The sequence below is a fragment of the Panthera pardus genome, unplaced genomic scaffold, assembly GCF_024362965.1.
Source record: "Panthera pardus isolate Hobbes unplaced genomic scaffold, ASM2436296v1 HiC_scaffold_26, whole genome shotgun sequence".
Taxonomy (NCBI): domain Eukaryota; kingdom Metazoa; phylum Chordata; class Mammalia; order Carnivora; family Felidae; genus Panthera; species Panthera pardus.
Window position 1 is genome coordinate 901801 of NW_026526832.1, and position 20046 is coordinate 921846.

Consider the following 20046-nt stretch of genomic DNA (forward strand, 5'->3'; position numbering starts at 1 on the left):
AGAGTTGGATGCCCAACAGACTGAGCCACCCAGGCGTCCCTCCATCTACTTTAGAGGAAGTGAGTTCCCTTTAAAACTAGCATGGGGACTCATTGAGCTTCCCATCCTTCCTGCTGCGCAGAGCAATCTGTCTCTGGAAAATAAAACGAAAAGCCTGTGTCCAGACCTCCTCCTGCTGCGAGCTTTATCTGATTTCCCATGTGGTGTCCACCACTGGCTTCTCCCACAAGAGCAGGACTTCCACCTCTGCCTCTGCATCATTCTTTCTGCCAACCCACCGTAGCCGGGCTCGGCCCTGCTCGGCAACTGCGTCACATGCCTCAGTCCAAGCGTTTCCCCTGCTTTTCCTCAACACAGGTGGCATCGGACAGTGTTTGCAGCGCTCTGCTTCCTGGACTCGGGCTTTCGTGACTCCAGGGGCCTGTATGCACACACGCTAACAGTTCCGGGCCCTCTCTACACCTACATTCTCTTTCTGGACTATTTTCTTCAAATAAGTCAAGGTCCCCATTCTCACTTATTACCTCCATGTGAGTGACCTAAAGATACATGAAATCGCTAACCTCTCCGCAAGGTTCTGTGCCCATGGCTCCACCAGCCAGGCAGACGCCCATCCCCTGCAGGTAGTGCTCTGCAGAAACTAATCCAGCTTGGCGGTAGAACAGGGGCCCCTAATTTGTCAGCGTGGAGAAGCATGAACAGTGGCTACGTTACACCATAGGTAACAAAATGGCTAATTTTCTAGTAAGTTGTGTATTATCGCACTGTATATTCTGCTATAGTAAAGCAGGGGCGCCTGGGTGGCTCTGTGGGTTGAGTGTCCAACTCTTGAATTCAGCTCAGGCCACGATCTCCGGGTCGTGGGCTTGAGCCCTGCATTGGGCTCTGCCCTCAGCATGGAGCCTGCTTAAGATTCTCTCTCTCTCTCTCTCTCTCTCTCTCTCTCTCTCTCTCTCTTTGTCCCTCCAGCACACCCCCCGCTCAAGTTAAAAAAAAAAAAAGCAGAGGGGAGCCTGACTGGCTCAGTCGGTTGAGTGTCCGACTCTTAAATTCAGCTCATGATCCCAGAGTCATGGGCTCAGCACTGAGCATGGAACCTGCTTAAGATATTCCCTCTCTCTCTCTCTCTCTCTCTCTCTCTCTCTGTGTCTCTCTGCCCCTCCCACCCCCGTCTCAAGTTTAAAAAAAAGAAGAAAAAAAGCAGAAGGGAGCCTGACTGGCTCAGTCAGTGGAGCATCTTAATCTCAGCGTTGTAAGTTGAAGCCCCATATTAAGTGTAGAGATGACTTAAAAATAAAAAATTTTAAAAAGGCATAAACGGGCCTCAAAAGCTCAAGGAAGGAACATTTATGGGCAAAAACCTTAACATTAACTTGAAATCCTACAGTTTGGGAGAAGACACCCCCCCTCTTCTCAATTTTCGGGTTGGAGCGTCTCATTCCAACTTCTGAGATACATGTATGTGTGGGAGCAAAGCCTGACACACCTGGGGGGGACCATCTATGTGCCAGAGAATGTATAACACCGTGGGTGTGAATCCCAGTTCCTCCTCTTCCTATCGGTACAGCTTTAGCCACATTTCCTCATCTCTCATTGCTTTGGTTTCCTCGTCTATAAAATGGGAATAGAAGAGGGCTCGATCTCAAGAGTCGTGTGCAAATGAACCAGTGCGTTGTAATGATTTTAGAATTGTGCCTGACACGAAGTAAGCCCTCAGTAACTGTCACTGTGGGTGCCACCCCCACTTACCGTTGCTGTTATTAAGACAAGGAAAGAGCAATTAAAATACTGTTTAATTAGCAGATGAAAAGGTGATGAGGGCCTGCGGTAGGTGCCAGTTCAGGTGGACAGATCACGAGCGTAAGAGAGATAATGAGCTTATAGAATCTCACAATTACTCTCCCAAGGATATGATTTAATTGGTCTGAGGCAGTGTTGGTATCTTAGTTTTTTAAGTTCACCCAGGAGGTTCTAAGGGGCAGCCAGAATGGAGAATCATTGCCCTAATCACAAATCAGAGGCTAAAGGGAAGGAGCTAGAGACAACCCCAGTTTGCTAGGTGCCGGCTTCTCTAGGCTGGAGGTGTAAGCAGGACTTGGAGGTTCCCGGAAGTAGTTGTGGAGGTTTGGACACTGGTGTTTTTATTAGAAAGTTGAAAACACTTGCTTATGAAGTTGCATTTAGAATCACAAGCAGAATATTTTAAGATGAGGTTGGCCCCGGGAGAAGGGCAAGTGAAGGAAACTGCCTGCGTACTTGGCAGAGATTTAGTGAGTCGTGTCAAAGCTGCCTGTCAAGGAAATGTGTATAAACAAGCCATAACTGAGCCAGGGTGGGGATGGAGTTAAGTGTTATTACTGCTTGGATTTTATGCCTTAAAAACAAGCTCTAAAAACCGAATAGCTGTGATATTTTCTATGTAACGATTTGTAATATCTGATCACTGTAATCTCCTTGCACGTAGACTGTTACCCAGACCCAGACCGTTACCGTGGCCCCATGTGCCTGGCCCCCGTCTTTTCCCTCTTCTCTCCCTGGAGCACTGTGCCCAGCCACACAAAACAAATCTATGCACTTCCAGAACATAACCAACTCGAAGATAGGAATCCCATCTGCTTTGGTCACATTCATTCACCCAGTGCTTATTGTTAACATCCAACACAGAGTAGGTACTTGTAGAACATTTGTGAATGAATGGAAGAATAAATGATGGGGGAAAGGTTGATACCCCTTCTAAAGCCCTCTCTCCTTCTTGCTCCATTCCCTCTTCTCCTACAGGACTTTTTTTTTTTAACTGAATCTGTTTTTGAACCCGTAAACATAATGCCCGTGTTGTGTAAAACACTTGGGAAGATGCAAAGTGCACAGAAAGAGCCCCGTAATCCCACAACCCACACACGTTTTGTTATACAGCATTTCGTTCTCTTCTGTGTTTGTGTGTGGGTGTGTGTGCATGCACCTGTAACTTGCTTTCTAGAAGATGACCAAAATGTTTCCTTTAAATAGTAAGCTCCCCATTCTGCCGTTAAATATTGGGCCGCTCTCAGAAGCAACTGTCGGATTGTCAGGCCAGTGCCTGGAAGCCCTCCTTTGAAGAACAGCCGCCTCGCTGCTTCGCCTTCGAGCTGAGAAGCCTGACTTTGCTTAACATGCCAGTTCTCAATTTAAAACATTTATCGAGGGGGCGCCTGGCTGGGTCAGTCTGTTAAGCATCCGACTCTTGATTTCTATTCAGGTCACGATCTCACAGTTAATGAGATCAAGCCTCACATCGGGTTCTGCACTGACACTATGGAGCCTGCTTGGGATTCTTTCTCTTCCCCTCTCTCTCTCTCTCTCTCTCTCTCTCTCTCTCTCTCTCTCCCCCTCCCCCACTTGCACGCTTGCACCCGTGTGCTCTCTCTCAAAAATGAATAAACAAAAAAAATTATTGAGGTTTCCCTTTAAAAAAAATTTTTTAATGTTTTTATTTATTTTTGAGACAGAGAGTGACAGAGCATGAGAGGGGGAGACACAGAATCTGAAGCAGGCTCCAGGCTCCGAGCTGTCAGCACAGAGCCTGATGCGGGGCTCGAACTCACAGAGTGTGAGATCGTGACCTGAGCTGAAGTCGGTCGCTCAACCAACTGAACCACCCAGGCGCCCCTAGGTTTCCCTTTTTAAATTGTGCATAGTTTCTCCATATCCTTACTGGTATACCTGCTATGGACCCAAAACACTTCAAAACTCACCACATAGCTTGTTGCTGCTTTGGTTTGCCTCCAATACTGATTTCAGTTCTTATTGTGCAGTAGTAATTCTTTATTTGGGTATAATTTTAAACTTTCAGAAATATTACAAGAATAATACAAGGACTCCCATATTTTTTTTTTTTAATTTTGAGAGCGAGCAAGAAGGGGAGGGGCAGAGAGAGAGGGAGAGAGAGAATCCCAAGCAGGCTCTGAGCTGTCAGTACAGAGCCCACTGTGGGGCCCAAACTCACAAACCACAAGATCATGACCTGAGCCGAAATCAGGAGTTGGACACTTAACCTACTGAACCACCCAGGCACCGTAGGAACTCCCATATACATGTATCCAGATTCAGAAATTTTTGTCCCATGCTTTGTCCCTCTCTCTTTGTGTGTGTGTGTGTGTGTGTGTGTACATGCATATATACACATGTACATATATGTACAGATTTTTTTAACAATTTGAGAGTAAGTTGGAGACACAATGCCCCTTTATCCCTGGATACTTGGGATGTATCTCCTAAGAACAAAGATACTGCCTTACAATGACTGCAGTACAGTTCAAGAAGTGAACATTTCACATTACTCTCTAACCCATGGTATATATTCAAACTTTGGCAAATGTCCCAGTGGTATCCATTACAACCATGTGCTTTTCCCTGGCCAGAGTTCAATCCAGGATCACACGTGGCATTTACCTGCCATGTCCCTTGTCTCCTTTTATCTAGCAGGGTTCCTCAGCTTTTGTCTTTCCTGACCTTGATGTTTTTTGAGAAGTACTGAGCAGCTATTTTGTAGAATGTCCTCCCTCTAGGGTTTGTCTGTTTCCTCCTGGTTAGGCTCCAGTCATGTGTCTTCAGCAAGAACACTACTGCACTGATGTTGTGTCCTCCTCAGTGCCTCACATTGGGGGGGGGGCAGGCTCCCGGTGTCCATCTGTCCCCATAGTGGAGATGTCAGCTTTAATCATTCAGTTAAGTTGGTGTCTGCCGTGTGTTTCCACTGTGAAGTGGCTCTTTCTCCGTTTGTAACTAATAAGTACTCTCTGTAGGGAGACGCTTTGCAGCCGTGTGCGTGTCCTGCTTTTCATCAGACTTTCACCCTCTAGTTTGGGCAGTCATTGGGGATTACCTGCCTCCATCCCTTTACTAGTTTCTGCTATGGAGAAGTTAGCTTTGGGAGATTCTTACTCTGTCTCCCAGCTCATGAATCTTACTGTAGAGCAGCAGAGGAGTCATTGTGACAAGTCCAGTCTGTGCACCGAAAACACTCTGGAAAAGATGACAAGGTGTAGAAGACAGAAGCTACGAAAACAGTCAACAGATGTGTTCCTGCAAAAGAGACCGAGCCAATGAAAACGACAAAAGGCAGTGAGAGAGGTGAAGCCGGGCTTTAGAAACAAACACTTGAATTTATAGATCAGAAGAGTTCACCTGAATTCTCCAAAGTAAATGAAAATGGACATTCACCTGTGTACATCCTGACAATGATTTGAAATGTGAGGGTTTAATCTTTTTTTCCTACAAGCATACGTGCAGGGGAGGAAAAAAGGACAGTATCAAAGAATCAAAAATAAAGGGTTTATTTTGTCGTTTTCTTTTTTTTTTCTTTTTAAAGTTTTTGTTTGTTTTGTGTTTTTTGTTTGTTTTTGGCTTGGTTTGGTTTTTGGGGTTTTTTGTTTTGTTTTGAGAGAGGTGGGAGTGGGGAGAGAGAATCCCAAGCAGGCTTCGCACTGTCAGTGCAGAGCCCAATGTGGGGCTCGAACTCACAAATCATGATATCATGACCTGAGCCGAAATCAAGAGTTGAATTCTTAACCGACTGAGCCACCCAGGAGCCCCTCTTTTGCCATTTTCAATGCCAGCAAACACAAGGGCAGAGAAGGAGAGTTTTGATAAGGAAAAAGATTTATCTCAAGAATCTTATGCACAGTCCACTTTGCGAGGACCTCAAAAATGTGACACTGCTTAGAAGGGCCTGAAACACATTCCAGTTCTCTAAACATGGTCTCACCCGTTGCCCCACAGAGACTCTTGGTTTATCTCTACATCTTCTGTCCTGCAGCACAACTGCTTGCCGCGGATGAGGAGCCCAGAAAGCATTTGTTAATACAGTCACATGGAGCCCCGTGTCCTCATTTCTTCTTTCTGCTCCAGTCCACTGGCCTCCCTGTGGTTCTTCAAACATGCTGAGCACACTGCCCCACCTCAAAGCCACTGCACTGGTGTTCCTTCTGCCAAAGTGCTCTTCCCCTGTCTATCCACACATCTAGCACCCCACTTCCTTTAGGTATTTATTCAAAAGTCGTTTTCTGCTTGAGGCTTTCCCTGTTCAACCTGTGTCACAACCCACACTCCCTTCGCCCTTGACTTAGTTTTTCTCCTTAGCATTTCTCACTATTATTGCGCGGTTTATGTTACTTATTTTCCATCTCTCCAATTAGAATATAAGTACCATGAGAATAGATATTTCTGCCTAAATAGATGAGTCTCTAGTGCATTCACAAGACCTAGAGCAAGCAACTGCTGGCATATAGTAGGTACAATATAAATACTTGTTGCTATTTTCTCTCTCTCTCTCTCTCTCTCTCTTTTTTTTTTTTTTTTTTTTTGGTAGTGAAACAAGAAAGGAATTTATCCTACTGCTTTTATTGTTGAGATCAGTATTTTCTGCAGAGCCAGGCAGTTAAGCAATCCATCTATGTCATCAGAGACCCCGATTCTTCCGTCTCTGCTCTATCAGCCTCCAGCCCTTTGGCTGCCCAACTCAGTGCCTACGGTACAGACAGTCTCCACAAACATTTACCCAATACATAAAAGTGTGGATTTCCATTTCTCTCAGTAGAGGAAAAATCCATATAGGAGACGCATAACTTCAGACTTCCTTCCCTTAATAGGATACAACGACAGAATGGCAAAAAGCTTACATTTTGCCTTTCAAGTAGTATTTGTTAGAGGTGTGTGTGTGTGTGTGTGTGTGTGCGCGCGCGCGCGCGTGTGCACGCAGAGAGAGAATTGAGGTTTTTTCCCCCCACCAACTTTGATTAGGTTCCTATGTGGCCCCGGTTCTATTATATATAAATCTTTCAATCTTAGTTTCTGCACTACCAACTGGCCAACTCCCTTTGGGATATTTTACTAATTTTAAGAAAGACATGGGGCTAATTTAGAGACAGGTGGCCAGAAAACAGTGAGGAGTCCAGAGACTGTGGCATATGAGGGAAACAGAAGACCTCAGAGAACAAGGTGTTTGTCTTCCAATGCTTGATGAGTTCTCGTCAGAGAGAGGGAATACTGATTTTATTAAGTGATATGCCCATCTATAGGGCTAGGAAAGAAACACGTAAGGAATTTAAGGAAAGAGTTCCTAGGGCCTGAAATAGGGTACATGCAAAGAAAGTTGTTCTCTCTCCAAGCTTGAGTGAATCCAGTTGGTTGTCTCCAAAAAGTTGTGCACACACAGGATGTTCCATTGAGGTACAGATCAGAGGTAAAAACACTCACTAAAATCATTAGGAAGAAGTTCATCGTTACTGTATGGAATGTGAGGGGGGATCAATAGCATGAACTTCACCTACTTGTTGGTTCTCAGCAAATGACAGTTTACCTGAGCCCAGCTACATCGATTTTCAATTTGCCGAGTTTTTGTTTTTTTTTTTTAAGTTTATTTATGTATTTTGAGAGAGAGAGAGCACGGGTTGTGTAGGGGCAGAGAGAGAGGAAGAGAGGATTCCAAGCAGGCTCCGTGCTGTCAGCAGAGCCCAACACGGGGCTCGACTCACCAACTGTGAGATCGTGACCTGAGCTGAGATCAAGAGTCAGATGCTTAATGAACTGAGCCACCCAGGCGCCCCACAAATTACCTAGTTTTAAGTAAAATAACCCATGAGGAAATGGACAAGTAGCTTTGAAAGATTCCTGCAATAAACTTAGATTGAAAATACTACTAAGAACACAAACCAAAGGAACAAATAAACAAACAAACAAAACATGGTAGAACTGACACTTTTTATTAAGTTGTGTGGTCAAAAAAAATTTAGAGACCCCTGGCCCAACTGATCGTCTGTCACTGTTAGAATTGGAGTTAACATTGAACTTTGTAGCGGGGGCCAGCAAGTCCTTGGAAATCCTCTTTCTTTGGCAGTCAACTGTTCTCAGCAGATAGCCCTGCGTTGGGAGAAACCAGTCCTCTTCTGGCCTTCATGACCACTTCAGACCCTCTTCCTCCCTACGGGCATTACAACGCTGTGAATAGGCTGATACTTGATACTTTAGCAATTATTCCGGTTTCTTTCCCCCCACCCCCCTGAGCCCTGTGGTTAAGCATAGTCTCTTGAACACAGTTCCAGCCCCCACAGAGAAGGTTGTTTCCATCAGTAAACAGACAAATGGATGTAGATAGAATAGAGTTTTTAAATACATAAAATCAGATACAGTTAGCAACCTATTGGAACTCTCAGTATCTTTCCTGGGCAGTCTGTTGGCCAGTCTGTGCTGCTTTATGAGTGGTACCACAAAGCCAAGACTCATCTTTGCCTGATCTAAGAAACCTTATCCTTTTGATCTCTGAAATCAGGATCAGGAAGAAAAGACAATAGTGAATGAACAATAGGAGCCAGGAGGCTTTGTGGACGTCTCCAATGACCAGTTGAAGGAGAGGGGCCTTGTGGAGGGATGGTCTCTCTGGCTGTGCTAGAGCTGTGTGGCGTTAGCTTTACTTTAAACTTGAAATTAAATCTTTAATGGTGGGAGAGGAGGCATTGCTTCCTCAGGGACCCGGAGTTTAAGGAACTTTGGCTTGGACCAACTCTAGAAACAGATTAAAACATTCGAGAAGGACTTGAACTGGAAACGGGTTGGGTCTACGTGACTGCAGAAGGATTCAGGTCCTTCTGAATGGCTGTGAGATGCTCTTCCTCAGGTAAATCTGGACTCAGCTACTGTGCTAAGTGAACCCCATGGCTTCGCCTGTGCTCATTATTTGTACTGAGGTTTCCCATTGGGAGGTGCAGAGTGGTTCCTGATATTCCTACACTTGGCCTGAGTTTATGCCGTGGACATCCTGCCACTGAGGGCGGCTGAGAGGAGAAAAGAGTGGGAACTTTTACTGGAACAGTAGCCTCTAAGGAGAACCTTCCCTGGGGAGGCAATTCTCAATTATCAGGCCCAGAGGCCACATCTTCCAGACTGATCAAGGAAAAGTTTACCCTCCTTTCTCTTTCTGTGAACCCACCACCACCCAGTCCATTTTCTGGACAATGATGCCACCTAATGGGAACCAGTAATAACTTTCATAGCATTTAAGTGAGGATGCCTACCTTTTTAATATAACTCACATTTCTCTGCTTTGTACTTTGCTACCTATTCAGTGCTGTTTGCAAGCTTCTGGTGAGGTCAGGCTCACCAGTACATAGGCAGTCAGGATTTCACAATACTGTTAAGTATTTTTAGATGGCCATAAATACATATATCAAAGAATCATACTGTACACTTCAAATAGATTTCAGTTTTATTTGTCAATTATACCTCAGAAAAGCTGAAAAAAACATTAATTAAAAAAAATTGGTGGGGCACCTGGGTGGCCAGGTCATGACCTCACAGTCTGAGTTCAAGCTCCGCGTCAGGCTCTGTGCTGACAGCTCAGAGCCTGGAGCCTGCTTCGGATTCTGTGTCTCCCTCTCTCTGCCTCTCCCCCACTCGTTCTCTCTCTCTCTCTCTCCCTCCCTCTATCTCTCTCTCTCTCAAAAATAAACATTCAAAAAATTTTTTAAAAATTGGTACAAATGATGTAAATTAATGTAAATAAAAAACCAGATGTACACAAAGTAGAAATGAATGGAGATATACCAAAATGATAATAGGGGCTGGATTAGGCTAGTGTGGTTGTGTTTTCTAAATGCTTTATAATACAATTTGTGTTGTTTTTTTTTTTGATTCATCATAAGTGTACTTTTTTATATAGAGAGTAATTGCAGTTGGAAAATACAGAAATAGAAACAAGAAAAACAAAATCACCCATAACTCCACCACTCAGACATACCTACTGCTTACATTTTGGTGGGTTTCTTGTCTTTTTTTTTTTTTTTTTTTTTTTAACATAGCGTTTATGTATTTTTTTTTAATTGTAATCATTCTGTGTGATTCTTTTATCATTTACTATTACTTTAGTAATCATTCTGTTGCTTTTATGATACCAAAAATCATCCTTTAGACAAAGCTGTTTCCAGGAAACCCTAATGCACAATTTAAATACATTAGGTTCCAAGAAATCTGACCTTAAAATAATTCTTATACTCTTATTTGTGCTATTTGTTCGTGTACATAGAGATACCTTCAAAAGCCAGTCAGGGAACAGGAAAAAAAGTAAGGAAATGATTTTAGAATTTATAGGCAATGTCAACCGACCCCACTGGGATTGAGAGGTGATAGGAAGTGGTTCCAGACCCACAGCACCTGGTCATGTGCCAGCGCCACCTAGTGGTGTGGGTTATGAACAGTCTGAACTCTCTGCATCGCATGGGCGGGTCTGGGAGCTGGACTCTCCTGGTTGGGGACCTTGCTCCAGTATTCTGCCTCTTATCTCTGCTTAGCCTACTGAAAATAGAGCAAGACTACCTGTCAGCACACGGATATATAGACATACGGATCGAGATTTGCATTAGGAGCACCAAATGGGCACTGTGAGAAAGAAAAAAAGGGCTCCCAGAGTCTATGAAATGAAAAATTCAAATGGAAAGACAGCAGTTTGGAAACGTAGCCCTTGGGCTGCCTCCAGATCATCCTCCATATTGCAGATCTCTTTTCAGAGCAAATCTCTTCTCCACTTGTATGTAATTCATTTACCTTATTATTATGCAGGAAAATGTATGTCAGTCCTTTCTCTCTGGCAGATATACGTTTGGGCTCTTGGGGAGGCAGGTAGGACCAGAGAAAACACTCTGGTTTGTTAAAGCTCTAAACGGCCGACATGAATCCAGTTCTGCCATTTAGTAGCTCTGTGTCCTTGGCTATGGCTAAGCCACTTAATCTTTCTGAGCTGTTTCTTCATCCCTGGAATGGGGTCATCACAGCTTCTTTGCTAGGTTATAAGGAATAGATGTATTGCCTAGCCCTGTGCTTGTAGTGAAGGGCTCAATAAATTGTAGCTCTTTTTTTTTTTTTATAATAAAACCCTGATTGTTAACTCAGATTGGATTAAAACAATTTAATTCAGTTCACCAATTCTAGGACTTACAGGTTTTTCCCACTTTAAATCTCAGAAATCAGGATGTGTCAGTGGCATGCCAGTGGTTTTTTTCCTTCTTAACAGTTCTATAAAATAATGGTACTTCTTGCATTTGCTGGTGTTTTCAAGGAAATGTGGTAATTAGGTTAGCTGTGTTTGAAGTGCTACAGGGAGACCTGTTTTAAGTGCTCTTGGATTGTGTCTGTAAAGCCTGAACCTGACAGCTGGTTCCATGAGGTCTCATGGTGACAATTCCCCACTGGTCTGTTTCCCAGCCTCAGACTTGAGCTTGTGAGCTACAATTTCTATGAAATTTATTTGGAAAGGGTGTGTTGAACCTTTTAAACTTCACTGAGATTACACAGAGCGCAGATGATAACTCAATCACCTATATATAGCATTTTGTACTGCACAGCATACATGGAGTAAATATATGTTGTTTTAAAGAGTAGGTATGTGGGAGGGTGGGTGTAATCCCTCCTCTAATTCTGTTGGTTCTTTCCCTGCTGTGTAGACTGCTACTTTCTTTCCAGGGCTGTCTGAGGACTGGATGGGCTATTGCATGGAAAATACCTGGCACATATTGGACACAGTAAATAACAGCGGATTGTATTCTCTGTCTCCTTGGTAACTATGCCTAGTCTTTTTCTCTCTTTCAGTCTAATAAAGTTCCTGTTGTTCAGCCCCCGCATCACATGCACCCGTTGACGCCCCTCATCACCTACAGCAACGACCACTTCTCCCCTGGCTCCCCTCCCACACATCTCTCCCCAGAGATTGATCCAAAGACAGGTGAGTCATCTGCCACCCAGGCTGGCCCCCGTGCAGAGAGCTCCAGTGGGGCAGGCTTGTCTTCTCAGGGAACATAATGACTCTGGAATCGGCAGCCCTGGGTTCGGGTCATGTCTTCAACTCCCAAGAGCCCATAACCCTGCCCACTGACATTAGCCCTTTCAGTGTTTTCATCCACACCTCCTGTGTCCCTTCCACATCATCGAGGCATTGTGAGGATTAAAGGAAATTCTATGAGGCAATGTCAGGGCCTGGCTCCACAGTAAGGAGATGGCACTCTTCTGCCATAGATTCTTTACTTTAGATTCTTTACTTTATTTAGACTCTCTTAATACTTTGGGGTGCAATGAGCTGGAAGTGGGGGTGGGTGGGAATCTTTTTCACTGACCTTGAACTCTAGCCCGGCTAGAGGCTATGCCTTCCTAAATCAAGACCTTTGCCTTACACTGAACATTTTCAAATAGAGTTACCAATCTAGCCAGACTTCTAAGTATAGCTTTAAAGCGGTAAGGCCGAGCTGGATTTTTCTTTTTCTTTTTTCTTTTCTTTTTTCTCTTTTTTTTGAGTTGCTCACCAGAACTGTCCATCTTAGGGAAACATAGCTTCATCAAATTCCCAGAGTTGCAGTGGCTCAAAGTATTTTTGGAACCCCTCTTTAAGGAAATCAAAGTTACTGTAAGTTACAAATAATGAGGAGGACAAAAGTGGAATAGAAATCCAAAGTTTACTTCTCCATGAATGAGGCAGGTTTTCTAAAGGGGTAGTTAGCTGATGACTCTGGAGAATGTCTTGGGTCTCTCAGTCCAAGATTTCTGGACCCTTTCTTCGATGACTCCTATGTAAGCAGCTGGAAGTTACTCCTGCTGATAGGTGGGATCCATGTAGCCAGAGAGAAGCTGTGTTTGTCCTGCCTTCCTTGAATATGTCCTTGACTCACCGGCCAGCAGAGCTGGAGAGATGACAGAAGGCAAGGACAATGAAAGGCCTTCCGTGCTCCAGCACACTTGGGGACATGGGGCAAGGGACTTCCCATTTGGTGTTATTTTAAGGTGCTTTGGTAGGGCCAGGGAACAGTCTGACACATGTCTCTTTGAAGCAGGAATCCCCCGGCCCCCTCACCCATCTGAGCTGTCTCCATATTACCCACTGTCTCCTGGAGCTGTCGGACAAATCCCTCATCCTCTCGGCTGGCTCGTCCCACAGTAAGGAAACTAGCAGACTTTCTTACCCTCCTTCCTTCCTCATGCTGTGCTCGGCCTCCTGTACCTCCAGCGTGCTCTGGGATCTGTGTGCAGCACCCCCACCTCCCACAGTGGAGCTCTCTCATCAAAGCCCACGGCTCAGACCTCCCTGCTCTCCCTCGGGCAGCTAGCTCCCCACTCTTACTTCCTACTTCCTGTCCTCTGTCTTTCATCCTTTCTTCCAGCCCCCTCTCCTTCCCTGTCCTGAACAGTCCCATTGTAACCAGTATGCTGACCAGATTTCCGTGCTCCCGGCCCTTATAGGCAAGGACAGCCCATGTACTCCCTTCCTCCTGGTGGCTTCCGGCACCCCTACCCTGCCCTCGCCATGAACGCCTCAATGTCCAGGTGAGTCCCGGGACTGGGGGCTGTGAGCATGAAGTTCCCTTGCAGAGAACGGTCCTCTACTCGTGTCCTTGTCATTTGTGACCATGAAAAGCTTTCTCTTGGCCCTAAACTGGGAGGCACGGGCTCACCTTTTCTCCCCACCCCTCTTTGCTGAGGCGCCTCCTCGTACATACTGTACGGTCGGAATGGAGACCACAGACTCGGCTCGTTCTTTGCCCATCTCTCTAAGGGAAGAATTTCAAAGCCCTAGTACTCAGCATCCCCACACGTCCCCCCACCTGCTGGGCTTTGTGGCACTGAAGCCAGAGACTGGAGATGATTAGTGTTTCCTGAAGTGATGTCAGGAGAGGGAACAGCAAAGGGGGCTCCTGTCCCAGGGGCCGGATCTACCTGACAATGGTACCTGTGGTCACAAAGGAAGTGGAACCCACGGCATATGGTGTGGTTCCCCATTGCGGACACTGGCCTCTGACCTGCCACACCTTCTTTTGGATTTTCATCCTACCTGCGTCCAGTATGAAATACAGGAGTCCTGTGCGTTTGTGTGGGAAGGGGAGGTTTGTTGGGTGTTTCCCAAACCTGGTTCTGTCGAGGTCAGTGAATGGGCTTCCATTCCTCAAAGTCTGCCGTGGCAGAGGTATTTACCCAGCTCTGCCATGAAGGCAGGCAGCCACCGGGTCCTCTGCCGGGTGACAAGCATTCAGCCTGAACCCTCGTGTTGTCACTTGTTTCCCCCCTGATACACAGCCTGGTTTCCAGTCGGTTCTCTCCTCACATGGTGGCTCCGGCCCATCCTGGTCTGCCCACCTCAGGGATTCCCCACCCCGCCATCGTCTCCCCCATTGTCAAGCAGGAGCCAGCACCCCCCAGCCTGAGCCCCGCCGTGAGCGCGTGAGTATCAGGCAGCCTGGATGGGACAGTGGCCAGTCTCCGAGCGGCAGATGCCATTTATTTTTCTCCCTGGTGGCATTTAGCAGGCAGCCAGCAGCCTCCCTCAGCCATACCCTTTCTCCTAGGAATTGCTCCCTTTGACTCTCTGTGTCCCCATCCGCTCAGACATCTTTTCTCACAGTGAGGAGAGTTTTACAGACAGGATTTAGAGGCTGAAAGAGGACCTGAGAATGCTTTTGGCTTCCTTCCCCCTCTCCCTTATGCATGAAAACATGAGCCCTTAAGGGAGGATTTTCTCCGGGTCCATGGCTGACCGGTAGCGAAGTTGAGACTACCAGCAAGGCCTGTGCTGTGTCCACTGAGCCATGAAGACAGCAGGAAAGCCAAAGTCTGCGCCTCATGGCGGGGAGACTCCCTCTTGCTTCTGCCCAAAGCGCCCTGCCCCCTTTCCTCTCTATCACCTGTGACAGGGGGCTCTCACCAGCTCCTCTGCTCCTTCTTCAGGAGACTTTCATAGACTATGGCCTGAAGTCATCCCAAGGCTGAGGGCTGCTTGTGGAAGACACTCGGGGGCTGTAAGCAGCCGTGGCAACTTGAATGGATGACAGCCGGTCATCCCTCCTCCCCGCAGGCACTCATGAGGGGCATGGATTGCAGGTCGGGTGACAGGGTGACCACTGACTCTTGCTAACCGACAGCTTTGTGACTCCCCAGGAAATCACCAGTCACGGTGAAAAAGGAGGAAGAAAAGAAACCCCACGTGAAGAAGCCTCTTAATGCCTTCATGTTATATATGAAGGAGATGAGGGCCAAGGTGGTGGCCGAGTGCACCCTGAAGGAGAGCGCGGCCATTAACCAAATCCTGGGAAGAAAGGTAGGATCCGCTGTTCCCCTCCAGGCCGTGCGGGTCAGCGACCCCCGCATTTCTGCTCCCCGTCATCTCTGACCCTCTCTCCGCAGTGGCACAACTTGTCCCGAGAAGAACAGGCCAAGTACTATGAACTGGCCCGGAAGGAGCGGCAACTTCACTCCCAGCTCTACCCAACCTGGTCAGCCCGGGACAACTACGTACGTGCCCCCTCTGGCCCCGACGGCAGCATCTGCGAGAGGAAGCGGGGAGGGGGATGTGGCTGGATTTATAGAGGACACTTAAGGGCAGGGAGAAGGCTCTATTTCTCTAGAAATAAGGAAGACATTTTAATTCTCAGGAGGTCAACAAGGACATGGTGTTGACGTCCTATGGACCGAGGTAAATCTGTACCCTCTCGTTTGAGGTGGATTCAGCCTTCGAGTCCATAAGTCAAGGTGCAGTGCGAGCTATGTTCTGGCTCTGGTGGCAAGGGTGTCACCAGCCAAGGGTTCTGAACCTGGGGCTTGGAGAACAATGTATGAGCCTCAGCTGGCATTTTTTTTTAAATGTTTATTTTTAAAAGAGAGAGTGCAAGCAGGGGAAGGGCAGAGAGAGAGGGAGACAGAGAATCCAAAGCAGGCTCTGCTCTGTCAGCCCAAAGCCCGACGTGGGACTCGAACCCATGAGCCATGAGATCATGACCTGAGCCAAAGTTGAACGCTCAACCGACTGAGCCACCTCAGCTGGCATTTCTAATAACTCTTCGAAACAAGACAGATTTTTGTATGTCTGTTCTTATTTGCTTTTTTTTTTTTTTTCTTTCTGGTGAGAGGCCTCAGAGTTGCCTTAGATTTTCAGTGGGGCCTGAGTCCCCTCAAAAATGATCGAGAATCACACTGGAGCAGTGCCCAAGGGCACTGAAGGGTGAGGCCTTCCAAGGAGGCCAGGACACTGGGTTGGAGGGGGAAGAATCGAAGGGGGAAGGGAAGGCACATTCCAGGAAGGCTCCTCAGAGGCTTCTGTGGAGAGTGTGACCTGAGTGACTCCCCTCCACCCCCAGCTTCTCACCCAGGGTCAAGGGCAGTATGGGCAGTATCTTCTGTCCCCCTAAAGAGCTGTCCCTGGTTACCCCTTTCTTTGGCCATAATTTTCAGGGTAAGAAAAAGAAGAGGAAGAGAGAAAAGCAGCTGTCACAGACACAGTCCCAGCAGCAAGTCCAAGAGGCAGAGGGTGAGTCCTAAGGAGGGCGCTGGCTCTTCTTCCCGCCTTCACAGTCGCACCTGCCTGTGGGTTGTTCCTGGCTCTCTGAAGGGTACAGCGACAGCGCTGTTTCATAATAGCTGCCATTTTCAGGGCCTCTGCCTCTTGGGAGCCTCTTGCATACCCAGGTGGGTGTTATTATTATCCCCTTTTTAGAGATGGCAGGTTAAGAGGCTCAGAGAAGTTGGATCTTCCCAGTCATTCCGCTTGTTAAATGGGGGAGGCAGGATTTGATCCCAGCACTTTCCCACTTCAAAGCCTAGGCATTCAGTTCAGTGTAGTTGCACCTTATTTGAGGGTTCTCAAATAAATGTATAAGGTAAAAATTGGAGATATTTGAAATGACCTCTGGAATTCATTCGGGAAGGGGGCGCAGTAGAGACCGACTTGCCACCTATTTGTGAATCCAATAGAAGCAGGTTTCCTGCAAGGTTTGGTTGGTCGAACCCCGAACGAGTTTGCTTGGTATGGGGACCGCTTTGTGCCAAAATGATGTGCTCTGTCTTTTCACACTGCGGTCACACCTGGCACGGAGATGCTCATGCGGTGACAGGTGGTTAGGTCATGCACCTCACCTTGTGCCCCTCACCTCGTGCGCATCTCTGGACAAGTGTAGAGTAGCTGGTACCAACATGCTGTTAGTCTCTCTTCTTTCTCCCTTTCTCTTTCTTTTCTTTCGTCTGTATAATCTGTACATTCGTTTACGTATGAGGACACATAAGTAAAGTGTGTACGTGCTGCCCAACCCACCGTATACCTCCCTGCTTAGCAGGTGCTGTGCCCTCTCTGATAGCACCCTAAGGCAGAGATTTTAAGGCACATTGAATGGAGATCTGTCTCCCGCAGTGGTAAGATTTAGGCAAGGAAGGTGACGGTGTGATAGACCGAGCTGTTTTCCCTGCTATCAGATGCTGAATAGGTCTTTGTCACTTTGACGTTGCCCCTTCTCCATGCTCTAGGTGTCCCTGAATGCAGCTTCCTAGTCTTGAAAGCCTCAGATGTAATTTCAGGCCCTCCTTCCCCTCCCACTGAGCGTCCTTGTGTTCCACCTCAGCAACAGCCACTAGCTGCTCAGCCTTTCGTGTATCTTTTTTCCCCCGTAGGTGCTCTGGCCTCCAAGAGCAAGAAGCCATGTGTTCAGTACCTGCCCCCCGAGAAGTCGTGTGACAGCCCTGCCTCTTCCCACGGCAGCATGCTCGACTCCCCGGCCACCCCCTCCGCGGCCTTGGCGTCGCCTGCTGCCCCTGCTGCAACCCACTCGGAGCAAGCCCAGCCCCTCTCCCTCACCACCAAGCCGGAGAGCCGGGCCCAGCTGGCTCTACACTCGGCCGCCTTCCTGTCCGCTAAGGCGACAGCCACCTCCTCTGGCCAGATGGGCAGCCAGCCCCCACTCCTCTCCCGGCCCCTCCCCCTCGGGTCCCTGCCCACAGCTCTGCTGACTTCCCCCCCTTCCTTCCCCACCACGCTCCATGCCCACCAGGCCCTCCCGGTCCTCCAGGCCCAGCCTCTTTCCTTGGTTACCAAGTCTGCCCACTGAGCTGCCCCCTGACCTATGCAGGCTGTCAAGTGACTCGTCGAGTAGTAATGATTCAGAAGAAACAACGGAAAAAAAAAAAAAAAAAAAGGAAACTTTATTGGTCAATATTTGACCACTCTGGACTGTTCTGTAAAGTGACTGGTAACAACAGCACTTTACATTTTGTAGATGTAACCAGTAGCTGATCTTAAGGCTTTTTTAAAAAACAAAACAAAACAAAACAAAAAAAATCTTTAAAAGAAAGAGAACTGAAAAGTAGCGTGTTATTCTTCCTGTATGTGCAGTGGTGGATGGGCCTGGGCAGAAGACCCCCTTCTCTCTACCTCTTTCACTTTCTGCCCTGCTCCCTGTTCTCATCGCTCCCGCGTGCCCCCCTCCCTTCCCAGTCCACATGTTGGCCATCGCTGGGCCTCTAGCCTGCTGCCTCTTCATCTAGATGGCGCTCCTGGACATTTTCTTTTCCCTCACCAAGTTTTTCTCCTTTGCTGAGCTCCGTGGGTTCTTGCCTTCATTTCCGTCCTCTGCCCAGGGTAAGGCTGTCATCACGTGAGAAGCCACCTTTGCCTGATTTGTCTCCACCAGCATCCCTTTGTCCTCAGTGGGCCCTAACCCAACAACCTCCAGCTTTTGGTGGGAAGAGAGGTCCTCCAAAATGGTTCTTCCCCCACATTTAAAGGGATTCGAGGTGCCTGCCACTTCCTCGGTGAAGAAGTCTCTGTGCCACCCCCTCACCAGTCCAGACCTCTTCTCCTGGTCCCAGAGTGGCAGACGAGACCTGGCCCCCAGGCCTGGCTCTTGTCCCCTGGGTCAGTGCTAGCACAATCTGCCAAAGGTCGAAACTCCCTCCTCCCTCCCCCCATCACCTCACATGCTTCTTCTGTGTGTATTTCTTTTTGTTTTTATGGGGTTTTTTGGAGCAATTTAAACTTCCAGTTGTTTATTTTCACAAAAGAAAATAAAATTGCAGTTGCAAGACCTTTTCTGAGTATTTTAGTCCTTCTGTTGAATCGAGCCCCCATCTTCATACCAAGCCCTGTGCTAGATTTTTGTGGGGCCCGGGGAGGGGAGAATATGAAAACATGCCTGACGGAAAAATGCAACCCAACGTTCAGCCTCAAATGTACAGAGACCAGTCAGCATCAATGACTGAGATCCAAAGAGAGGAATCTTTATTTTCATTTATCTTATAATTGCCAAGATATAAGGGGGGCCTTTGTCATTTTGCATGGTACCTAGCACCACCATTAATTTCTTGTCTAACAGCTTTATTGAGCTATAATTCACATAACATGCGATTTACCCATTTGAAGTATACAATTCACTGGGTTTTGTATGTTCAAACTTGTACATCCATCATCACAGTCAATTTTAAGACATTTTCACTGCCTCAAAAAGGAACCGCAAACCCTTTAGAAGACATCCCTAATTCCTCCCCTCAACCCCCACAGTCCCAGGCGACCACAAATCTATTTTCTGTCTCCGGATTTGTCTATTATGGACACGTCATTTTTTTTTTTTTAAAGCTTGTTTATTGAGAGAGAGGGAGAGCACAAGCCGGTGAGGCACAGAGAGAAGGAAAGACAGAATCCCAAGCAGGCTCCACGCCATCAACACAGAGCCCAATGTATAGCTCAAACTTGCAAACTGTGAGATCATGACCTGAGCCGAGATCAACAGTTCGATGCTTAACTGAGCCACCAAGGCACCCCTGCACATGTCATTTAAATGGGACCATGCGGGGGCTGGCTCAGTCAGAAGATCATGTGCCTCCTGATCTCAGGGACGTGAGTTCAGTCCCCATGTTGGGTGTAGAGATCACTTAAATAAATAACAGTTTTTAAAAAATAATAAATGGGATCATACAACACATGGTCCTTTTTCATTGACTTCTTTCAGCCTATGATTTTCAAGGTTCATCCATGTTGTAGCATGTCTCAGTACTTCATTCCCTTTTCTACTTGTGATGGTACAACATACGTAATATAAAATTTGCCATTTTAAGGGTGCCTGGGTGGCTCATGTCAGTTAAGCGTCAACTCTTGATTTCAGCTCAGGTCATGATCTCATGGTTCATGGGTTTGAACCCCGCATCAGGTCCAGACTGACTGTGCCAGAGCCTGCTTGGGATTCTCTCTCCCTCTGTGCTCCTCCTCTGCTCACACACACACTCTCC

The 20046-nt window shown here is 47.0% G+C and overlaps 1 protein-coding gene across 4 annotated transcripts in view; it reads left to right on the forward strand.

The window, feature by feature from the left end:
* The window catches only part of TCF7L1 (transcription factor 7 like 1), a 157693-nt gene extending 138843 nt beyond the window's left edge, over positions 1 to 18850 (forward strand). For 2 of the 4 annotated variants that reach the window (XM_019443359.2, XM_019443378.2), the window contains 8 exons: positions 11614 to 11746; positions 12843 to 12948; positions 13252 to 13335; positions 14083 to 14226; positions 14941 to 15100; positions 15187 to 15294; positions 16231 to 16306; positions 17440 to 18850. In XM_019443359.2, the coding sequence (XP_019298904.2) occupies positions 11614 to 11746; positions 12843 to 12948; positions 13252 to 13335; positions 14083 to 14226; positions 14941 to 15100; positions 15187 to 15294; positions 16231 to 16306; positions 17440 to 17873 (1245 nt within the window). In that variant the 3' untranslated portion in view covers positions 17874 to 18850. The remainder of the gene's footprint in view (positions 1 to 11613; positions 11747 to 12842; positions 12949 to 13251; positions 13336 to 14082; positions 14227 to 14940; positions 15101 to 15186; positions 15295 to 16230; positions 16307 to 17439) is intronic. The other 2 variants (XM_019443370.2, XM_019443386.2) reach the window with 1 other exon arrangement.
* The last annotated feature ends 1196 nt before the right edge of the window (positions 18851 to 20046 follow it).